Source organism: Ambystoma mexicanum, chromosome 14 (assembly GCF_040938575.1).
Source record: "Ambystoma mexicanum isolate Mex_15411 chromosome 14, UKY_AmexF1_1, whole genome shotgun sequence".
Lineage (NCBI taxonomy): Eukaryota > Metazoa > Chordata > Amphibia > Caudata > Ambystomatidae > Ambystoma > Ambystoma mexicanum.
The window spans coordinates 84034587-84056263 of record NC_090940.1 but is presented as its reverse complement, the minus strand read 5'-3'; the positions used below and the strand labels follow the sequence as shown (position 1 = coordinate 84056263).

At 49.4% G+C, this 21677-nt stretch overlaps 1 protein-coding gene across 1 annotated transcript in view; it reads left to right on the top strand.

The window, feature by feature from the left end:
* The window catches only part of SCG5 (secretogranin V), an 80141-nt gene extending 58934 nt beyond the window's left edge, over positions 1-21207 (top strand). Inside the window, exons 5-6 of the mRNA XM_069638561.1 lie at positions 4840-4893; positions 20921-21207. Coding sequence (XP_069494662.1) covers positions 4840-4893; positions 20921-21016 — 150 coding nt within the window. The 3' untranslated portion in view covers positions 21017-21207. The remainder of the gene's footprint in view (positions 1-4839; positions 4894-20920) is intronic.
* Positions 21208-21677: the final 470 nt, after the last annotated feature.

The following is a 21677-nucleotide window of genomic DNA, read 5'->3' as shown; positions in this document are numbered from 1 at the left end:
TTATTTATCCTTTCCAGGATTTTGGCACTGAAAGGAATGATAGTTTAGGGTCTGTAGTTTTTGGGTATCTCTGGGTCTGCACTCAGGTTTTTTAGGGGGCTGTTTTGGTGACAGCCTTTAATGTTGTCAGGGTATTGCCGGATGTTGGTGATGAATTGAGAAATTCAGTCAGCGGTTCCACCTGGTTAGCTATGTTTTCCTTGATCAGGGTGGCTGGGCATGGGTCAGTGATTCCACCTGGTTAGCTATGTTTTCCTTGATCAGGGCGGCTGGGCATCGATCAGTGGTTCCACCAGGTTAGCTATGTTTTCCTTGATCAGGGCGGCTGAGCATGGATCAGTTTTTCCACCAGGTTAGCTATGTTTTCCTTGATCAGGGCGGCTGAGCATGGATCAGTTTTTCCACCAGGTTAGCTATGTTTTCCTTGATCAGGGCGGCTGAGCATGGATCAGTTTTTCCACCAGGTTAGCTATGTTTCCCTTGATCAGGGCGGCTGGGCATGGATCAGTGGTTCCACCAGGTTAGTTATGTTTTCCTTGATCAGGGCGGCTGAGCATGGATCAGTTTTTCCACCAGGTTAGCTATGTTTTCTTTGATCAGGGTGGCTGAGCATGGATCAGTGATTCCACCAGGTTACCTATGTTTTTCTTGATCAGGGCGGCTGAGCATGGATCAGTTTTTCCACCAGGTTAGCTATGTTTTCCTTGATCAGGGCAGCTGAGCATGGATCAGTGGTTCCACCAGGTTAGCTATGTTTTCCTTGATCAGGGCGGCTGAGCATGGGTCAGTTTTTCCACCAGGTTAGCTATGTTTTCCTTGATCACGGCGACTGGTCATGGGTCAGATTGTTCAGCTGAGGCATTTAGTTTCTTTTAGATATTAATCCGCTCTTCAGTTGTAAAGGAGCTGAATTCCATGAACCAATGTGGATGGCCCTGGTTTATGGTGGCTGTTTCATCTGAATGTGTCTGGTGATTAATCTTGGTTTGAATTCTGGTTGTTTTTTTCCTGTAAGGCTCTAGCAGGAGAGTTCCTCTCAGGGTTTGGGTTGTTTACAAGTTTGCTGTGGGTGGGTAGTATATAACTTTTGCAAACTTCTTTAGTTTTACATTAGATATTATAGTTTTTTTTCTTTCTTGCAGTGGTCCTATAGCAGCTTCTGCTATGAGTGTACATGCCACCTTTTCATTAAGTGACACTGTGTACCTCAATGAGTGTTCTAGATTGTGGCCTGCCCTTTTAAGAGGGAACAAGTCAATTTGCCATTGAACCATTTGTGGGTGATTTTGGTTATCATTTTACTTTTTTTGGTGCAATAATGGTCAGTCTCTTATGTACGGGTGTCAAAGAAGGAAGCTGACACGAAGGTGGCATGATTTTGGTTATAGACTTTAATTTATTGTATTGAAAACCTAACTGCGCCTATCTCTAGGAGGGGTTTCCGTGCCTCAAAACTAATACTAAAGGGTCTGTCAGAATGTCCGTCAAATTAAATTTCCACCGTCCTGTGTCAAAATCCTACTCTAGCACTCACACTACAACTAAAGGATAACTAACAAAGTTCCTTCTTCAGGGAAATGGCTCCCTTCTCCTGCTTCTCAGAGAGTGTCAAGAAGAATGTTCTCCGACAACCAGAAATATGCCAGGGGGAATGACTCCCTTCCCCTGGCTTGCGGGTCTCACCTAGTCTTTATGCATTTTCACGTCCAGGAGAATGACTTCATTCTCCTGGTGTCTCCAGCTCAACTCTCAGCTCAGGATCAAGAGAATGCCTCCCTCCTCCTGGTATTACTTTGTACAGTTCATGACAAGGCCGGGGGGGGGGGTGACTCACTTTACCTGGCGTATTTAACCCAACTCCTGGGTCCAAACCAGGAGAATGGCTCCCTTCTGCTGTTGTTGCTTGGTTCCATTCATAACAAGGCCAGGGGAATGACTCCCTTCCCCTGGCATTGTTATCACAACTCCTAGTTCGCTACCAGGAGAATGACTCCCTCCTCCTGGTATTGTTTGGCACAGTTCTTTCTCACTGCTTACTGCGTGACATACCGCCTTCCACTCTCGTCTGTTGTTAGCAAAGTTCCAAATCTTATTGGGGTCCCAGACCCTTCTCTGGTGACCAGTGGTTTCCTTCTTACCGCAGTGCCAAGGAAGATTTCCTCTGCTGCTCTCTTTCTCACTGGTGGGGACCCAGAACTTTCTGGTACTCTGTTTCTGGTGGCCAGTGGGTTTCTGTCTGCCACTGACACGAGGAAGAGTATACTGGAGGCACAACCGACACTGGCTAGGGCCGATAGTTGGTTCACTCCCACTGGGCCAAGGGAAAACTCTTTGAGCGTCTTTCCCACCCACTCTTGCATCCCCTCTGGGCCTCCTGTACTTCCCATTACCTTCTCTGGGGCTTCCTGGGACCGGGATCGGCTGTGTCGGTTCTTCTGGTTTCTCTCCTCATCAGGATCTGCAGTGCTGCGTCTCTGCACACTACTCAGCTTGCTTCCCTCTCTCGGCCGTGTGCTAGGGTCTACACTGCCAGTCCTAACAGAGAATTCCCACAGCTGCTTGCTAGCATTCTCTTCCTCCCCCTGGTCTGCCAGCAGGATTTTAATCTCTCACGTTGGAGATCGGCTGCACCTGCTTCCTCTGACGGCTACGTTCGGCTCTGTGGCTGGGCTTGACACACTTGATAGTCTTTTGTTCCTTTTCATACATTGAACCCAGTTCCTCCTGTGTGAATTGCACAAGTCCTTTGTTTCTGCTAATGGTACAATCTTCACACCTCCTCTGGGCCAACTCGTACCATTACTTGAAGAGAATGAAATCTTCATGTCTCTGGGGATCGTCTTTGTCCTGGTATCTTTTCCATTTAACAGAGCAGTGGTCTGTGTGAGTCCTTTATTCTTCCTCGTTCTAGTCCTGTTGAAAGGAGGGTTAGCATCAGTTACTGGGTCTGCTTCAGCCCTGTTATCAGTAATTACTACAAAAGCGAACGAGAGGTCATAATAGCACACAATGGCATTTTTAGCATGAATCTCCGTAGATCTTACAAGTTTCGGGGCCTCAAGGATGAGAGGGTGAGGGATTTCACTCACAGGGACTTAAGCTTTTAACCCCAGAGAGGTTTGATGTTATCGTTCCCCTTTTGGGTTGGAGTTTAGAGGGGCCTTTTTACAGATTAATGTCCTTGTCCCCAAGAGAGGAGCCCCTCTCCATGAGGTCCTCCCACATGTTACCACCCCTAGGGTAACTATTGGGTAGCAGCCTCACCTGCCTAGCCTCATGGAAAGGGGTTACGCTCTGGGAGATATGACGAGAGTAGGTGAATCGCCACACTTCGGGGTTTCTATATTTACTTTTTCTTGTATGAATAGTTTGGAAATGTGATTATCTGGTTGGTTGAGCCATTGGTTAATATGCCCAATTACAAGCTTTTTTTTAGATTGCTTGTGTACTAGCCAGTAGCTCTGCCCATGCCTTCGACTTGGTGAGTGGGCTGTGTCAGCAAGGACGAGAGACAGTTGAAAATGTGTGCTCTCATCCCCATAGATGTAGCCAGTATAAATATTGCAATCTTAATACAATGTGGAATGAGTAGAGGGGTCGGCACTGGTTTCGTTCGGAGGCGGGTAGTGCTAGGACACAGTCATACTCTAGGCACGCTGATGCGCCTGAAAGACTAGCCTGCCTCTCTGTTAGAGTGACAAGATTAAAAAAAACGGGACAGGCCATAGACATTGAAGTAGGACTAAAATGAAACAGTAGTCCTACTTCTATGTCGCTGGCCTGTTGCGGGGGGTGGTGGGGAACACAGACACACTTCTCTCATTGGAGGATAGGGCCGGGGATAGGAAGAGGAGGACATGGGGGCGTGAAAAGCATTACACCACCATTCATGCGCAGGAAGAGTTGCGCCAGGATCAGATTTCGGCATTTCAAAATCGGGTCCCGGCAAAAACTCCCGGGACGGAGGGCGATTTCCTGAGACTGTCCTCAGAAAACCGGGAAGTCTGGCCACCCTACTCTCTGGGAAACGTGTCTGTCGAGCCAGGTGTCTCTGAAATCCTAGTCGCGCTGGGGCAATGTCAATCACGTGATAAGCTCTCCTGAGTTTGACTTTCCCAGGGCGGTCTATTAGGAAATGCCCACATTTTTTTGCAATGGAGCAGCCATGCTCTACTTTTAGCAGCGGTGGCATGTGGGCGTTAACCATGCATATTGCAGCAGTTGCAATTTGGATAGCTTAGTGGGTAATGCATCCGCTGCGATGCATAACTAGATACTGTGCCCCGCCGCCAGACACCTCTGCACCTGGGCCCACATTGGTTAGGAAGCTTCAGTAGCATTTCCCTTCAAGTGTCAATTTCATGTAGCTGAGACCTCTGATTGGCTGGTTTCCTTGACTCGGCTGCCTCCAGAATCTGCTGAACATGTGTCTGGTATGAAAAGCGCCCACTTTTTGCCAGACATTTTTCAATATGTGGAAAGACTTTCAGCAAAAATTGCGGGAACCGGACCGGCTCTGCCAAGGCACTAAATTTGTCTGCCAAGGGGATTTGGCAGTTTTTAAAAGGCGTCTTCTATTAAACATGTTATTGACCAAATGTTTCTCTGAGACTGTAGTTCTGTGCAATTACTGATGACATTTCTTACTCCCTGTGGCCACTTGGAAATGGTTGTATTAATACTTTCAGTCCTGCCAACCCTCCCTGGTGATCTACCTACGTGTGTATTTATTTTGTTGGCTCTGTAACAAGACATTCCTTTCCATCAGCCTCGCTTTCCAGAAATGTTCACATGCAAATATTTACGTGGTGAAATTGTGTCTCTTTGCTTCTTTTGCAGAACAAGAATTTGCTGTACGGGAAAATGAAGGGTGGACAAAAGAGGCGAAAACGGGTACTTTAACTTACGTAGAATTTTCCTCTGCAGATTGAGTGTGGAATTAATTTACATTGGGACAGGAGCTGTGGCCCAGACTTACATGGTTGGAGGTAGATCCGGGAGACGTGAGTTCTGATCCTGGCATCCCTAACTAACCAGATAGTGTGATCCTGGACAAACCACTTCATTGCCTTGTGCCTCGAATTCCTTAGCTTCACAAATTGTGAGCGCTCAGAAACCTGCTAAATTCAGCATTATGAGCTATTGGTCAAACTGGACATTTACTTTGCCATAACGCAGCGGTATTCAAACTGTGGGGCGCGACCACCAGGGGTCCGCCGGTGCATCACTAGGGGGCCCTGAGAGCTCAGCATGAAATCTAAAAAAATATATATAAATATATATATATATTTTTTTAGATTGGAAGAAATGGGCAGAGTGGCTCACATGGTCGGGCTGAAGCATGAAACCGTCTCAGGCAACAATGAAAAAGTGGCCCGCAGTTGTAAATGGATATTCATTCCTTTAGTCACAGACTGGGCCTCATTACAACTATGGCAGTACGGTAACAACGGTGCCGATAAGCTACCGGCACCGTTGGTACCGTACCGTAAAAGTTGTGCTCGCGGGTGCCTGACAGCCCGCCAGGTCTGACCTGGCAGGCCGTGCGGCACCCGCAAGCACAGCTCATCGGATGCACCGGCACCGTTATTAACGGTGCCGGTGCATCCGAGCTCCCCATTCCCATTGAGCCCTGTGGGGCTCAAATGGGAATACGGATCTGCCGGTACTGGCACCCGCGAAAGGGCAATTATCAGGTCCGCCTAACTTGGCATGACCCAGTAATTGCCCATTTGGGGGTGCCGGACCCGGATGAAACTCCGGCGGTAGCCGTGCCGGTTTTACTGGCATAGCTACCGCCAGGGTTGTAATTAGGCCCACTGTTTCAATAGAACCCAAGGGGGTGCTTTGTGTTAAAATGTAAGTAAATTGTGATATATTCAGCAACAATGGTCAAAATTACTAACTGCATAGTTAAGTAACTCATCAAACTGGTCCACATTGGACAGTTCAGTTTAGTTCCCCAGCCGCACATGCTCACTGAGCCATAGAAGTGCTGGGGCGTTTTGCTTTGCCAGCATTGCATAGCTCATTAAAAATGCTGGCTGGGGCACTGCATGTCTGTATGTCCGAGGAGGAGCTCCTGCGCCTCCTTGCTCATACGGACAGAGCAGCCTGGAGCAGCACCCACACACAGGCCAATGCAGAAGGTACGTTTATGTTCATTGTTTTTATTTAAACATGTGTATGGATGCGTGTATGCTTATGTTATGAGTGAATGTATGGTGATGGATGCTCGTGTTAATGATAGAGTGATTGCTGTATAAATGTGCAGCGCCTTGCATACACACGTAATCATGTTGATTGTGTTAGGCCCAGTGGGGCCCAGGGGACAGGGATGGTATCTTTTTACTGGACATCTATTATAGATGTCCAGTAAAAAATGTCATGCCTGCCCCCTGAACCCCCAGCACCAATTGCAAACTGTTTGGCTATTTACCCATTTTTTTGTTAAAAGTATGCTCTACAATGCAACATTTTAACCCATCATTTAAAAAACATTCACAGGGGGAAACCACCCCCCGAACCCGCCTTCATTGGTTCTGGCTCCCTCACCATGCTCGGTCGCTATGGCATTTTTGGGGGAAATAGTTATGCCCCTCCACTTAAAAAAATCACCAGTCGCCACTGGCCCTCAGACTGTGTTGGGAACAGGATGGGGGAAATCCAGGTACTATGGTGGGAGCAGAATGGGCGGGAACCATGGGATAGTGGTGGGAGCAGAGTGGGGAGAGCCCAGGGTGTGTGATGGGGTGCGGAGAGACTAGGGACTGGTTAGGAGTGGGATAAGGGAGCCCAGTAACTGTGATGGGAGCAGGTGACGTAGCACAATATATACTGTCCATTTGGCATTTCTGGGGGGTCCCGACCTGCCCAAATTTTGCCCAGTGAACGAAGGTCTGGATACCACTAGCTGGTGGGGCACAATATGTCACTCTCTGGGCACGCCATGGTGCTGTTAGGCAACTTCGGTGGTGACTGCCATAGTAAAGGAACTCTTAACATAAGCGTATTCCAATGTGCCGGGCCTCTCCAGGGTGCTACGTTTATCCGATTGCAGGTTGTAGGCATTAAAGTATTTATTTCACATTCTGGCAAAGTGCACATTTCACTTTCTTTGGTTGCTCTTGTCAGGGTTGAGCTCGCTTGTCAGGGTTGAGCTCGCTTGTCAGGGTTGCTTGTCAGGGTTGAGCTTGCTTGTTAGGGTTGAGCTTGTGTGTCAGGGTTGTTTTTTTACAAAAGGCTACAATGAACTCTTCACGGATTGGACCCGCCACAGCCATAGTGGACATAGTAACTACCACTGCAAAGATCCAACAAGGCACCCACCTTGGCCCCCACTTCACCAGCAGATGCAGACTACCCCGGGTATAACAGCACTGTTAGTTTCTTGCCATGCCATGCCCTCCCCTCCATGTATCCTGACTCCTTATTCTGTTTACCTCCCTCTAACCAACCACCCTCTAAACCCTCACCCTTCCGCTTTCCACCCCATTCAAATTACCCCTACTGACAGCAACCACAGACCTAGCCAACAACCCAGCAATACTACCCAGCCATGACTGATGGCACTACTCTCTTCAGCTCCATTACACTCCCCCACATTGACGAAACTACCAACCCATGACTTATACTACTCTCTTCAGCTCATCACACTCCCCCACATTGACGAAACTACCAACCCATGATTTATACTACTCTCTTCAGCTCTATCACACTCTCCCACATTAGGAATACTACAGAGCTAAGACTTATACTACTTGTTTCAACTCTATCACAGTCCCACCCATTACCGATACTACTGAGCCATGATTTATCCTACTCTCTTCAGCCCTGTCACACTTCGCCACATTAGCGTTACTACTGAGTAACCCCTCATGCAACTTTCTTCAAATCTCACACTCTCTCTGTTAGCGATACTTTCAACCCACGACTTTTCCTACTCTCTTCAGCTCTATCACACTCACCACATTAGTAATATTACTGTGCCACGGGTTATACTACTCTCTTTAGCTCTATTACACGCTCCCACATTAGGAATACTACAGAGCTAGGACTTATACTACTCTCGCCAGTTCTCCCCCACATCAGCAATACTACTGAGCCACGACTTATACTACTCTCTTCAGCTCTATCACACTCCCCCTCATTGTGAATACTACTTAGCTATGACTTATACTGCTCTCTCCAGCTCTATCACACTCTCCCACATTACGAATACCACAGAGCTAGGACGTATACTACTCTCTTCAGCTCGATCACACTCCCCACATTAGGAATACTACTCTCGCCAGCTCTATCACACTCCCCACATTAGAAATATTACAGAGCCATGGCTTATACTACTCTCTGTAGCTCTATCACACTCCCCCTCCCTTAACCTCTATCACTCTCCTCCACATTATCAACATTACTGAGCCACAGCTCATACTACTCCCTTCAACACTATCACACTCCCACACATTAGCAAAAATACTGAGCTAGGACTTGTACTACTCTCTTCAGCTCTATCACACTCCCATACATTAGCAACACTACTGAGCCACGGCTTATACAGCTATCACCAGCTCTATCACACTCCCCCACATTAGCAATACTACTGAGACACAGCTTATACTACTCTTGCCAGCTCTATCACACAGCCCCCATTAGCAATTTTACTGAGCCACATCTTATACTACTCTCTGCAGCTCTATCACACTCCCCCACATTAGCAATACTGCTGAGCCACGGCTTACACTACTCTCTGCAGCTCTATCACACTCCCCCACATTAGCAATACTACTGAGTCACGGCTTACACTACTCTCTGCAGCTCTATCACACTCCCCCACATTAGCAATACTCGTGAGTCACGGCTTACACTACTCTCTGCAGCTCTATCACACTCCCCCACATTAGCAATACTACTGAGTCACGGCTTACACTACTCTCTGCAGCTCTATCACACTCCCCCACATTAGCAATACTACTGAGGCACAGCTTGTACTACTGTCTTCAGCTCTATCACACTCCCCCACAATAGCAACACTACTGAGCCACAGCTTATACTACTCACAGTCCAGAGCCAGCAAAGGTGGGAGCAGCCGGTGGCACGCACACACCCTGCATGGTGGCCGATAGGGGAAGAGAATGTGTGGAAGGTAGCAAGCCTCAGCCCCCATGCCCACATGTGCCCCTTCTCTGCAGCAGATGGTGACCCCATGGCTACTGCCCACTGGCTGATGGAGGGCGCTAAAGTAATATCAGGCTGGTGGGCTCCATACACAGTTCAGGGCCAGGCAAGTCCCCTCACTAACCAAACATTGTAGCACTTACTTGGGTTCACGTTTCTCTTAGGAGGGTGCCATGTGTGACGTGTGCAGGTGCTGCAAGCAATGATCAAACTAGGGACCAATTCAGCATGTTTTGTTTGTAATTGTTTATTTGTACAGCGCTTATGCACGAGTGAAGTGCTTCAAAGCGCTTGTGATCTGCACAATATATAAATGACACACCTTATGACACATGGAGCCAGCACCAGAGCCTGTTAATGTGTGAGCGGAGCTTTTTGTTTAGTTCACATTTCACAGAACCACTTCTGTGTGGTCCTCATTCTGGCAGCCAAGGAAAATAAGATCAATTTAGGTAGGGTGATGTGCCCAGGATCACGTAGGTTGGTCGGGTGGGGGGAAGCTTGGCTTTGTGTGTGCCCAGGTTTTCTGCTTCACACTGCACATTTGCATGTTACATCTTTAGTTGTCCTGGGTAAAGAATTGGAATTTTATAAGTTCAGGATTTTTTGCTCCCATCATTCTGCATTTGTGTACAGTATTATTAGTTTTATTTTGCGGTATTAGCATAATTGACCTAAAAACATTTGAACTAAAACATTTGATCGAATTTCTTTTGCCTTTTTTTCGGTTACATTTAATTAAATATATGTATGGGGTGGGTAAGGTCAGGTATAGATCAGGTTGAGGGGAGGTGGGGTTCGGTTGTGGGGGTTCCCCCCGCATTTTAGGCTGTAAAAAAAGGTCAAATGAATTCGATCAAATGTTTTAGGTCAAATAAATCCAAACCTTATTTTGCGAGTATAAAGCACAGGCCAATACATATGAGAAACCATTCATATGAGAGCCGAACATCCAAGACTCACTGGGGGTCAAAGTGTACAAAAAAGTAGCGGAAGCTATGCACCCCATTCAGCCAGCCCCTGTGCACCTTTCCTCCGGGCCCCTACACTTACCCCACCGCCCACTCTCCAAAACCCAACTCTGCCTGGTGTCCTGTGTCTCCTCCACCCCCCACCTGTGCCATGAAGATAGAAAGCCACCTCGTGATCAGCCGTTTTTATTTTAGTCCTTGTTCCCACAGCAGGTAGTTCTGTGCACCCCGATTCCTAATCACCCCCACATTCTCACCTCTGAAGGGATATGCCAAACACCACATCCAGCCCATTACTAATACACAGCTGTGCCCGCAGCATTCGAGCGTATTACATTTAGTTCCACTAAAAAACTAAACGTGTTCAGTGAGCCATATCAACTGGTGGATTCCAGTTTTAGAAATGATTTTACTTTGTAACTGAGTGTATTTGTTTAGAGCAGATGGAACCCAGTGTTAAAGGTAAAATAACTAAACAGGGTCTTTACTAAACAAAAAAGTTGTTGCCTGACTTCTGCCTGACCTCGTTACGTCAGCATCATTGATTGGCTAGGGCGGGACAGGAAGTCTATATATTTCCTGGGAGCGCACCAGCATGGGGACTTTGAAGCAAGTAAGCGCCTCAGCCTATTTTTTTCTACACCCCCCATTGCTCCCACCCCTACCCCACCAGCATTGCCATGGCATCATCCCCCATTCCCTTTTCCTTCCTCTTCTCCCCCTTTGCTGTGCACCAATGTGGTGCGTAAATCTTTAAGGCGACGTATACGTCACGGCACCGAGTAAATAAAAGGGCAGCCTGTGCATACAACGCTGTTCACCAGAAAGAAGATCAAGGAGCACCCACACATCAGCCTCAACGGGGAGACCATCAAATGGGAGATCAGCAGCCACTACCTCGGTGTGACCCTGGACAGCAAACTCAACTGGGAAAGCCACATCGAGAACACTCAGCAGAAGGCAACAGGAAAGATGGCAGCGCTGTACCCACTTCTGAAGACCATGTCCATGCTCCTCCGGACAAAGATCAACGTCTACAAGGCAATCATCAGACCAACCCTGATGTATGCCTCCCCAGCATGGATGACCTGCCATGAGCGACACCGGAAGAGTCTTCAGATAGTCCAGAACAATGCCCTGCGGATATCGTCTGGAGCTCCAATCTTCACAAGGATAGCTGACCTTCACAGAGACCTAGACATCGAGATGTTGGATGAACATCTAGCAAAGCTAAACAAGAACTTCTGCCAAGGACTGGATCAGAACCCGAACCCTCTGATCAGAAGACTCACTGCCACCACTGCAAACCCCTTTGACTGCTACCCGCGGCCCATCACTGCAAAGACCCTATGAAACCAGCCCAACTGTGACAAGACCACACAGACCAAGAAGAATACAAACCCACGACTACACACTCAACCGGAGAAGATGGAGTAATGAGGCCCAAGCCTCGGTATCCAAAAATCACTGCTGATCAGCAAGAAGAAGAAGAAGCCGGATCAAGCCGGCATTGCAGTGACAGAGCTCAGAATGCTACAGTCTGTCTTTGTACTGTTTCTTTACAGTGAGGGGGCGGCTTGCACCAGGACACAGATGCACCCCTTTCCCCTCCCCGCACAACACTGGCGACGAGGCAGTCGTCTGGCTGGTGGGCTGACTGGCCGGCCAACCAACCAGTCCCGTGACTCATGCTGCATTTTCTCTGACACGCTGTTGGATATGCACACAGGCCTTTGCCCGACGTGCACTAGATGCCGGCACTATCGAGTGGGAGCCGAGATCTCTGCCGAAATACAGGCACCCTGTTCAGGGCCTGGGCGCATCACAGATACATTATCACGTGCCTGGGAGGTTGCGGCTCCTGTCTGGAGCATGTGTGCGCCTCCCTTGGTCCATAGGCCATCCGGTGGCTTAGACCCTCCGACCACCCCTGTTTCTGTTCTAATCTGCCCATGGGCTAAGGGCTGTCCAGTAGCCCCACCTGACTGTGGAAACTCCTCCTAGGAAGGCAGTGAAGAGCACGCGTGTCCAAGGGTTGCAGACTTTTCCATAGCTCCACCAGCCAGGGAAGGTAGGCCTAGTGAGGCTGTGGAGAGCATGTGTGGTGCCCCTGGAAGTTCGAGGTTGGCTGCCTCGTCATTGAGTGGGGCGGCTCATGGCAGACGATGCTTCAGCTGCACCAGAGTGTGGCAGAGGTCTGCGCCAGCAGGGTTCCCTTCTCCGCGCCCCGTTGCAAGAGTTTGATGTGTCGGGCCCCTGCAAATTTGGGACGCGTGGCCCAAATGAATTTGGCGTTTAGAGAGGTGCGCTGTTGGGGAGACAAGCGACAACGCAATGAAGTCCTTCCTGCTGTACTGAGCTGTCCCTGCTGTGAACAAAATCTTCAAGACGCTATGGCCCGTCGACAAGATTTATGCAGCTGCCAAGGGCATCCTCCAAGACTTCTTCATGCCCATGGTGAATTTGGACTATGAGACGTTTGCAACGCTAAAAGAAGTGAAATCCCTAGACGCTTTCTGTGGCAGATTGCGCCATCTGGCCCTCACGTGCGCCTGGCTGAATGAGGACAATGAGGTACGTCTGCAGCTAATTCATGGCTCATCATCCACGAAGGTGAGGCGGCAGATCCTGCGTGAGCCGGGCATACCTCTAACCCGCATCATGGAAATGGGACATTCGCACAAGCTGGCTGATGTTCCAGTGGCTAAAATGGGTGTGACCTTGAAGTCCATTAAACTGGAAGCCGCATGCGCTGTCAGCAGTCGGCAACTCCAGAGGCCCTTTAAGACGCAGGCATGGGCGAAGAAGGAGAACCAAGGTACCAGGGCAGCCCAATGCCCACAAAGTGGCTACGATCTCCCCCATGTGAGAGACTGCCCTGCAAAGGGCCACATCTGTGGCAGGTGCGGCATTCAGACCTGTGCCATCGCCCCACTCGAGGGTGCAGGCCATGCCTCGACAGCAGTTCCAGAGACCATCACGGAAAGTGGCACATCTGGAGAAACCGACAGTTGGGCAAATACCTACTGAAGAGGAGGGAGGAGAATGAAGAGGACGTTTTCTTCATCTCTAGCATGCGCGTACTGACGCAGTCCAAACATTGTCCGCCCAAGTGTTTGGTCCAAATATGTTATTCGACAGTCCCTTTATTCATTGACAATGGGTGCATCAGTGAGTGCGATGGATGATGATAATTTCCGACAGTTGCGAGTAGCATTGCAATTGAAGAACACGCAAGTCTGCATGTTATTGTTTGGGGCAATCTCCCATGTCCATTGAAGGAGCATTCATTGCCCTGGTCCGGCATAAGGGATTGACAGTCAGAAACAGGTTCTTCATCACTAAAGTGAGCGACGTGACCCTGCTGGGGTAGTGAACTATACATTTGGGGTGTACCTAGAGGACATCCAGTCCTTGCTGGAGAGGTTTCAGGAGGTATTCGCTGGAATCGGAAAGCTAAAGGGAGATCCCATACAGCTCCACATTAATTTCGCATTTTACATAGCGCTACGAACCCTCAGGTATCTGAGCGCTGCTTATTATTACCCACGGTGTGTGGCGCTCATTTATCGACCTCGGAAGGATGAAAGGCTGAGTTTGGCCCTACTGGGATTCGAACCTGCGTCAGCAGGCTCTGCACGGATGTCAAAGTGAGTGCTCTACTCACTGTGCCACTTGACCGGCTAATTGACACCACCGTGTAGCCTTTGCCACTGAAACACAGACGGGTCCGGTTCCACCTGTGTAAAAAGGTAGAGCAGGAGCTGGACAACTTGGTGAACTTAGATATCATTGAAGAATTAGAGGGGCCCACCCCTCGGGTCTCCCCCATTGTGAACGCAAGGAAGCCTAAACAACCGGACTCTGTCCGCATATGTGTGGACATGCGTCTCTCGAACAGGGCCATCAAGAATTGGAGAGGCATATTACACCAACATTGGATGACTTTGTTGAAGATCTGCAAGGTGCAGTGTGTTTTTCCAAACTTGGTCTACGGCCTGGCTACCACCAGTTGGTACTTCATCCGGCACCTCGATATAAAACAACATTCACCACGCACAATGGCCTGTATAGATACAAGCGGCTACATTTTGGGATTTCTTCCTCCGTAGAAGTATTTCAAAACACAATTAGAGGAGCTCTGGCGGGCATCAGTGGCACTATTAACATCAGCTATTACATTTTGGTGTTTGCCAAGTCTGAGTTTGAGCACCTAGACAGACCAGAGAAGGTCCTCAAGAGGATACAACAGCTGGGTTTAACCCAGCACAGGAAAAATCAAGTTTTTGAAGAACAAGATTGAATTTTTCGGGTTTGTGTTCCAGGAGGGAGATATTAGGGCTGACCTGGCAAAGGTGCAAGGCATTCAGGAGGCGAGCCCCCCCAGCAACGCATCGAGGTGCACAGCTTCCAGGGAATGGCCACGCACTGTGGTAGGTTTATCAAGAATCTGGCCACATTGTCAGAGCCTCTCTGGAATCTAACAAAGAGTGAGGATGGAGGTGGACGCCCCTGGAACAGTCTGCATTTGAGAGCATCAAGGGCTCTCTCATGGCCAACAACACAATGTTTTTTTTCGACCCACGGAAGAAGGCAGAGATCATTGTGGACGCAAGTCCATTTGACCTGGGAGTGGTGCTTTTGCAGCCCAACGCCAACGAGGAGGCACGACCAGTGGCGTTTACCAGTAGGGCGTTGTCAGCGACAGAGCAGAGGTACTCCCAGATTGAGAGGGAGGCCCTGGCAGTGCTAGGAGGCTGCAAACACTTTCACCTATATATGTTTGGTATTGTTGCAATAAGTCTTTGATATCAATCATGGCCGGTTTGTCATCCAAACCACCATCTCGTACTGAGAAATGGATGCTTACCCTTCAGGAGTACAATGTGGAGTTAGTGTACCGCCCAGGAAGTGCTAGTGCGGTGGATTGCTTAGGTATCGTACAGAAATGACTCCCTCATTTGTGCGCCCCTGAAATCACTGCGACTTTGGAGCCGCACAAAATGAGGGTGACATTTACTGCGCCCAAGCAGAGTGGGTGTTGTGGGGGGTGTCCCCCGCTCTTCCTGGGTGCAGTAATGTGGGTCAGGGGTTGCGCGGGTGTCCCCTGCTTACCATTTCGGAAAGTGGGGACACGTAAGAGAAAAAAAAAACACTCTGTGGCGTCAGCTCCAACCCACGTTAGTGGGAGGAGCTGACACCGCAGGGATCCCAGAGTGCAGGCGGCACACGCAGAAGTGTGCCACCCTAAAGGTAAGTGGGGTGGGGGGGGTTGGGAGGGGTAATGCAGGCCAGGGGAAGTGAGCACAGTGATCCATAGGATCACTGCGCCGTGCTGTAACTGCCGTCGGCATTTTCGGCGTCGCAGTTGCAGGCGGCGCAGTGATCACATAGATCCATTGCTTATCTAGACACCCCTTACGTAGAATCAGGCCGATGGCAGTCGCGAGGAAGAAGAGACAGAAGAGTTTGTACGGTCAATCACAGCTGCTTAGACCCCCAACTCCATGTCTCTGGATGACATAAAGGCAGCATCAGCGGAAGATGAGTGCTTCCAGATCATGCAGACGGCGGGCAGGAGTGACGAGTGGAAGAGAGTACTAGCAAAACTAGACAAACGTACTTGCAAGGCCCGTCAGGTGCTGGAACAACTTTGGCCAGTGCGGAATGAGCTCACGTACACCACCAATGCCCTTGTCTTGGGAGGTTCCAGATGGTGATACCAGAGAAGTTGATCCCAAGGGTGATGGAGTTGGTGCACAAAGGCCACCAGGGAGCAGTCAAGACAAAGGTGCGTCTCTGCATGAAATTCTGGTTTCCAGGGCTGGAAGACAAGTTGGACGTGTTCATCAAGAGTTGTCTGGTGTCAGGTAGCAGCCCCCTATCGCAAGAAACCTCAGATTGAGACCATGGACCAATGCTGCCTGCCATGGGTCCACTTGTCGAAACGCGCATTTTCTGGTGTTAGTGGACCAATGGTCGAGGTACCCAGAGATGGAGTTTATGGGTTGCCAATGGAAGTATGCACGACAATGGTCTCCCGTTTCCTGCAGACACAAGGAGGTTATCATTGGAAAGTGGCACCCGTGTGGTCATGTGTGCGAATGGGGAGGCAAAGAGATTGATGCGCATCCTGAGCAAGGTCTGGCCATGGTGAATGTGAAAGAAGGTTGCTGCACCAATTTCTGTCCGATTATCGCACAACCCCCCATTGTTCCACTGAAGTGCCACCAGCGGAAGCACTGTTTCAAAGGATCCCGAGGGGGCTAAAACCAGAACACAGACCTTGCAGCCTAGGGGACATTGATGATGAGGACGTGTTTGAGCGGAGGATAATAGCGAATCAGAGGGAGAGTGATCATAGAGACCTACAGGACTATTCATTGGAAGTGGGGGCACGAGGTACTACTGCGCTCCAGACAACCCAGGGGAAAGTTGTCTCTGCTACACGAGCCTCACCCGTTCAGCGTGGTGGATGCACATGGGGCAATGGTTACGGTGTCAGATGGGCAGGACACGGTCATCAGGAACTCAAGCTTCCTCTGGAAGTTAGTGGAATCGCCAGATCAGGTGGGAGGCTCCCTAGGAAGATGGGCGGGAGCACCACCATCATGGGAGGGAGACGAAGAAGATGATCTGGACATGGGAGGCTCCCGAGGAAAAGAAGATGATCTGGACATGGGAAGCTCCCGAGGACAAGAAGATGATCTGGACATGGGAAGCTCCCGAGGACAAGAAGATGATCTGGACATGGGAAGCTCCCGAGGACAAGAAGATGATCTGGACATGGGAAGCACCTGAGGACAAGAAGATGATCTGGACATGGGGAGCTCCCGAGGAGAAGAAGATGATCTGGACATGGGAAGCTCCTGAGGAGAAGAAGATGATCTGGACATGGCCAACTCCTGAGGAGAAGAAGATGATCTGGACATGGGAGGCTCCCGAGGAAAAGAAGATGATCTGGACATGGGAAGCTCCCGAGGAGAAGAAGATGATCTGGACATGGGAAGCTCCCGAGGAGAAGAAGATGATCTGGACATGGGGAGCTCCTGAGGACAAGAAGATGATCTGGACATGGGAAGCTCCCGAGGAGAAGAAGATGATTTGGACATGGGGAGCTCCTGAGGACAAGAAGATGATCTGGACATGGGAAGCTCCTGAGGAGATGAAGATGATCTGGACATGGGGAGCTCCCGAGGAAAAGAAGATGATCTGGACATGGGAAACTCCCGAGGAGAAGAAGATGATCTGGACATGGGAGGCTCCCGAGGAAAAGAAGATGATTTGGACATGGGAAGCTCCTGAGGACAAGAAGATGATCTGGACATGGGAAGCTCCCGAGGACAAGAAGATGATCTGGACATGGGAAGCACCCGAGGACAAGAAGATGATCTGGACATGGGAAGCTCCCGAGGAGAAGAAGATGATCTGGAAATGGGAAACTCCCGAGGAGAAGAAGATGATATGGACATGGGAAACTCCTGAGGAGAAGAAGATTATCTGGACATGGGAAACTCCTGAGGAGAAGAAGATGATCTGGACATGGGAGGCTCCTGAGGAGAAGAAGATGATCTGGACATGGGAAACTCCTGAGGAGAAGAAGATGATCTGGACATGGGGAGCTCCTGAGGACAAGAAGATGATCTGGACATGGGAAGCTCCCGAGGAGAAGAAGATGATCTGGAAATGGGAAACTCCCGAGGAGAAGAAGATGATATGGACATGGGAAACTCCTGAGGAGAAGAAGATTATCTGGACATGGGAAACTCCTGAGGAGAAGAAGATGATCTGGACATGGGAGGCTCCTGAGGAGAAGAAGATGATCTGGACATGGGAAACTCCTGAGGAGAAGAAGATGATCTGGACATGGGAGGCTCCTGAGGAGAAGAAGATGATCTGGACATGGGAGGCTCCTGAGGAGAAGAAGATGATCTGGACATGGAAAACTCCTGAGGAGAAGAAGATGATCTGGACATGGGAGGCTCCTGAGGAGAAGAAGAGGATCTGGACATGGGAAGCTCCTGAGGAGATGAAGATGATCTGGACATGGGAAGCTCCTGAGGAGAAGAAGATGATCTGGACATAGGAAGCTCCTGAGGAGAAGAAGATGATCTGGACATGGGAAGCTCCTGAGGAGAAGATGATGATCTGGACATGGGAAGCTCCTGAGGAGGAGAAGAAGATGGAAATGGTCTGGCTGACCAAGGAGAAGGCACCAGCTGGAGTAGGGACGGTCCCTGAGGAGAGCATGGAATGACGGTACCCCCTGCAAGACTCCCGACGTCGTCCCACATACCTCCAGGATTTTGAAGTGGACATTCCATCAACTTAAGAGAACAGTTTGGTACAGTTGTTGTCACCAGATGTTTCGTGGTACCAGTTTGCATATGTGTGTTTGTTCTGTTGTTATGGAAAAGGAGGAGTGTGGTGTACATATCTTTAAGACGAACGTGACGTGATACATCACGGCACCGGGTAAATAAAACGGCAGCCCGTGGCGCAAGCTGGCATTGCGGCGATGGAGCCCAGAACGCTACGCTGTGGGGGTGGCCTGTACCAGGACACAGGTGCACCCCATCATCGCACAACAGCCAACAACCACAATTCACCCTACCCGGAGTGCCACCAGTCTCCTTTCTTTTCGTAACATCCATAAAATACTGGCACACCCCCAGACCCCAGTACCACTATAACCTTTTCTTGCCCCAATTTTCTTTAGCCCCGTTTCTTGCCCCAAGTCCGATTTAGCCCTCTTTCCTCCCTCAGTCCTGTTCTGTCCTCCTTTCTCATTCCTAGTCCATTTTGTTTCCCTTGGCCCCTTTTGTTTCCCCAACCACTTTAGCCAATTTTCGCCCCAGCCTCGTTTAGCCCCTTTTTTGCCCCAGGCCCCTTCAGACCTGTTTTCTTGCCCCTGCATCCCTTCTTCCTCTCTTTAGCCACTTCTGTTGCCCCACCCCTCTTTAGCCCCTGTTCCTGCCCACGTTACACCCTTCTTTTTCCCCCAACCCCTTTAGTCCCATTTCTTCCTATCCCCCTTCCTTCCCCCAGTCCGGGGTTGTCCTTTTTCTTCCCCACCCCCCCCCCCTTTAGTTTCCTCAAGCTCCTTTAGCCCCCTTTTGTTGTCCTAACCCTTCAGCCTCCTGTCTTGCCCTTAGCCTCTGCTCTTTCACACAGACACCTTTAGCCTCTTGTCTTGCCCTTGGCCCCTCTTCTTTCCCACTGACCCCCTTAGCCTCTTTTCCTGCCCTTAGCCCCTGTCCTTTCCCACATACCCCTTTAGCCTCTTGTCTTGCCCTTATTCCCTGTCCTTTCCCACAGACCCCTTTAGCCTCTTGTCTTGCCTTTAGCCCCTGTCCTTTCCCACAGACGCCTTTAGCCTCTTGTCTTGCCCTTGGCCCCTGTCCTTTCCCACACATCCCTTTAGCCTCTTGTCTTGCCCTTAGCCTCTGCTCTTTCCCACAGACCCCTTTAGCCTCTTGTCTTGCCCTTAGCCCCTGGTCTTCCCAACAGACTCCTTTAGCCTCGTTTGTTGCCCCCTTTAGACTTTTCTGTAGCCCCTAACCCATTTACACAATTTTGTTGCCCTCCCCAATCCTGTTCAGCCGTTTTTCCTGCCCACCCACTCTCTTTAACCCCCTGTTCATGCCCCAGTCCCTTTTTATTTTCCTCCAGTCCCTGACACAGGCACCTCCCCTGTTTTTAGCAGCCATTTGTCAGTCTCAGCCATGTCTGTCCCTACCTATGAGTTCCCTGCTGGCTCTCCCAGGTCTTTCTATAGGTTTCCATCTCCCGCGAAGGGAAGACAGGCACCTCTCCAACCCCCCACCACCTCCACCCCCACACACTACCTGGCTGGAGTCCTCAATAAATAACCCATATTAAAACGAACTCAAAACATACAGGGTCTGACTGGATCAAAACGTAGACCCGGACGTACACAAAGTTGTCCACTTTTAGTTAGTGACTTCTCATGACAAACTGGCGAAGGGGTATTTTTGGGAAAAGGTGTGACAAATTGAGCATTTTAAAACATAATTGCCAGCAATAGTACTGAAAAATACCAGCTGCAGAGTGCTCTATCTCATCAAACTGCCTCGCATTGGCCTCAACCCCGACACACACTAATCTGTCCGGGCGCTTTCCTATGGCGGTATTGGCTAGTCCCAGCTTTAAGACAGATGTAAAAACTACATTGACCTTGTTGAGCAAAAGAAAAAACATTTGTTACCTGGTAATCCAAAGTTAATGGAGTAGTACTGCCATCTAGTGGTCAGGTTGGGGAACACTTCAGTTCAGTACTAAAGCTTTCCGTAAAAGTTCAAACATGACAGATATTTTGTGACTCCCGTGAAGCAGCTGAGACCAGTGATGTAGGAACGTGTGAAAGAAGGTGAGTATAGCGGGCTTGCTGCAGAAAAGAGAAGGTGGTGTAAGCGATTTCACGGTTTGGCTTGTGTTTCTGTGTAGCACCTGCATATCGCTAGGCCTGATCAAGGGGGCGGACTGGAAAAGAGGCCCTGGAAATTCAGAGTGGCCCCATATTACACATTTTCAGCAAGCCCAACTGTTTATCCATGAGAAAATGTTGAAAGAAAGTAGGTTACCACACAAAAGAGGCCCACGGTGCAGGGAGAGGCCTACAGGGAAATCTTCCCTTAAGCCCAGTGACTGCAGATCATATATTACTGCTTATTAGCTGCCCGAGGGGAGCTTCGTATTCTTCTCATCTTGCCTGCTCTTCTGACGTTGTTTCGCCTTTTTTTGTTCTCGTTTAGAGTGTTAACCCATACTTGCAAGGCCAGCGGCTGGACTCCGTGGTCGCCAAGAAGTCTGCCCCCCATTTTTCAGAGGAGGAGAAAGAGAAGGAATAAAGTGGTGCCTCGATGATGGAGCAACGCGCAGCCCCTTCAAGCCCCCGCTAGTGATTGCATCCACCTGCAAACATACCCCGGCTCAGGCGGGTCACCTTAATTATTTATAACGTTGTGAGTGGCAAACATCGCCGCTCACAGCATCTTCTTGCCATAACTAATAAAAGCTAGCAGTTTGTTTCTCTTTGCAATGTGTTTTTATCTTTCTTTATTTTCGTGCTCGGGTGAGATATAAGACATTCAGCCTTCCCTGGCTTAATGGAACGTTTTCCTATGGGATTGCGCCATTATAAAACACTTCCATGAATCAGGGCCATAGGCTCCTGCACTGCGGTCCCAGCCGCGGACCACCTTCTGATCAATTCTCATTCATAAAGCGTAAATACAACCCAAAACGGCACCGCCCAGAGGTCAAAGTGGGCGGGAACTAAAGGGTACGACGTTCCCTTAATTTCCAGGGCAATCCTTCACCCTTCCCTTACTTTATGCACCCCACAATCCCGTTCCAGGAAGGCAACTTAAAAAAAATATACTTTTTGTTTTAAACTTCACCCCTACAGAGGGCTCGTACCTACCTGCGCACTGCCGATATAAAGCCAGTGTAACGTCGCACTGAACTATCTCACAGGTGCTGCGTTTGGGGTTATTTATTTCAATAGAC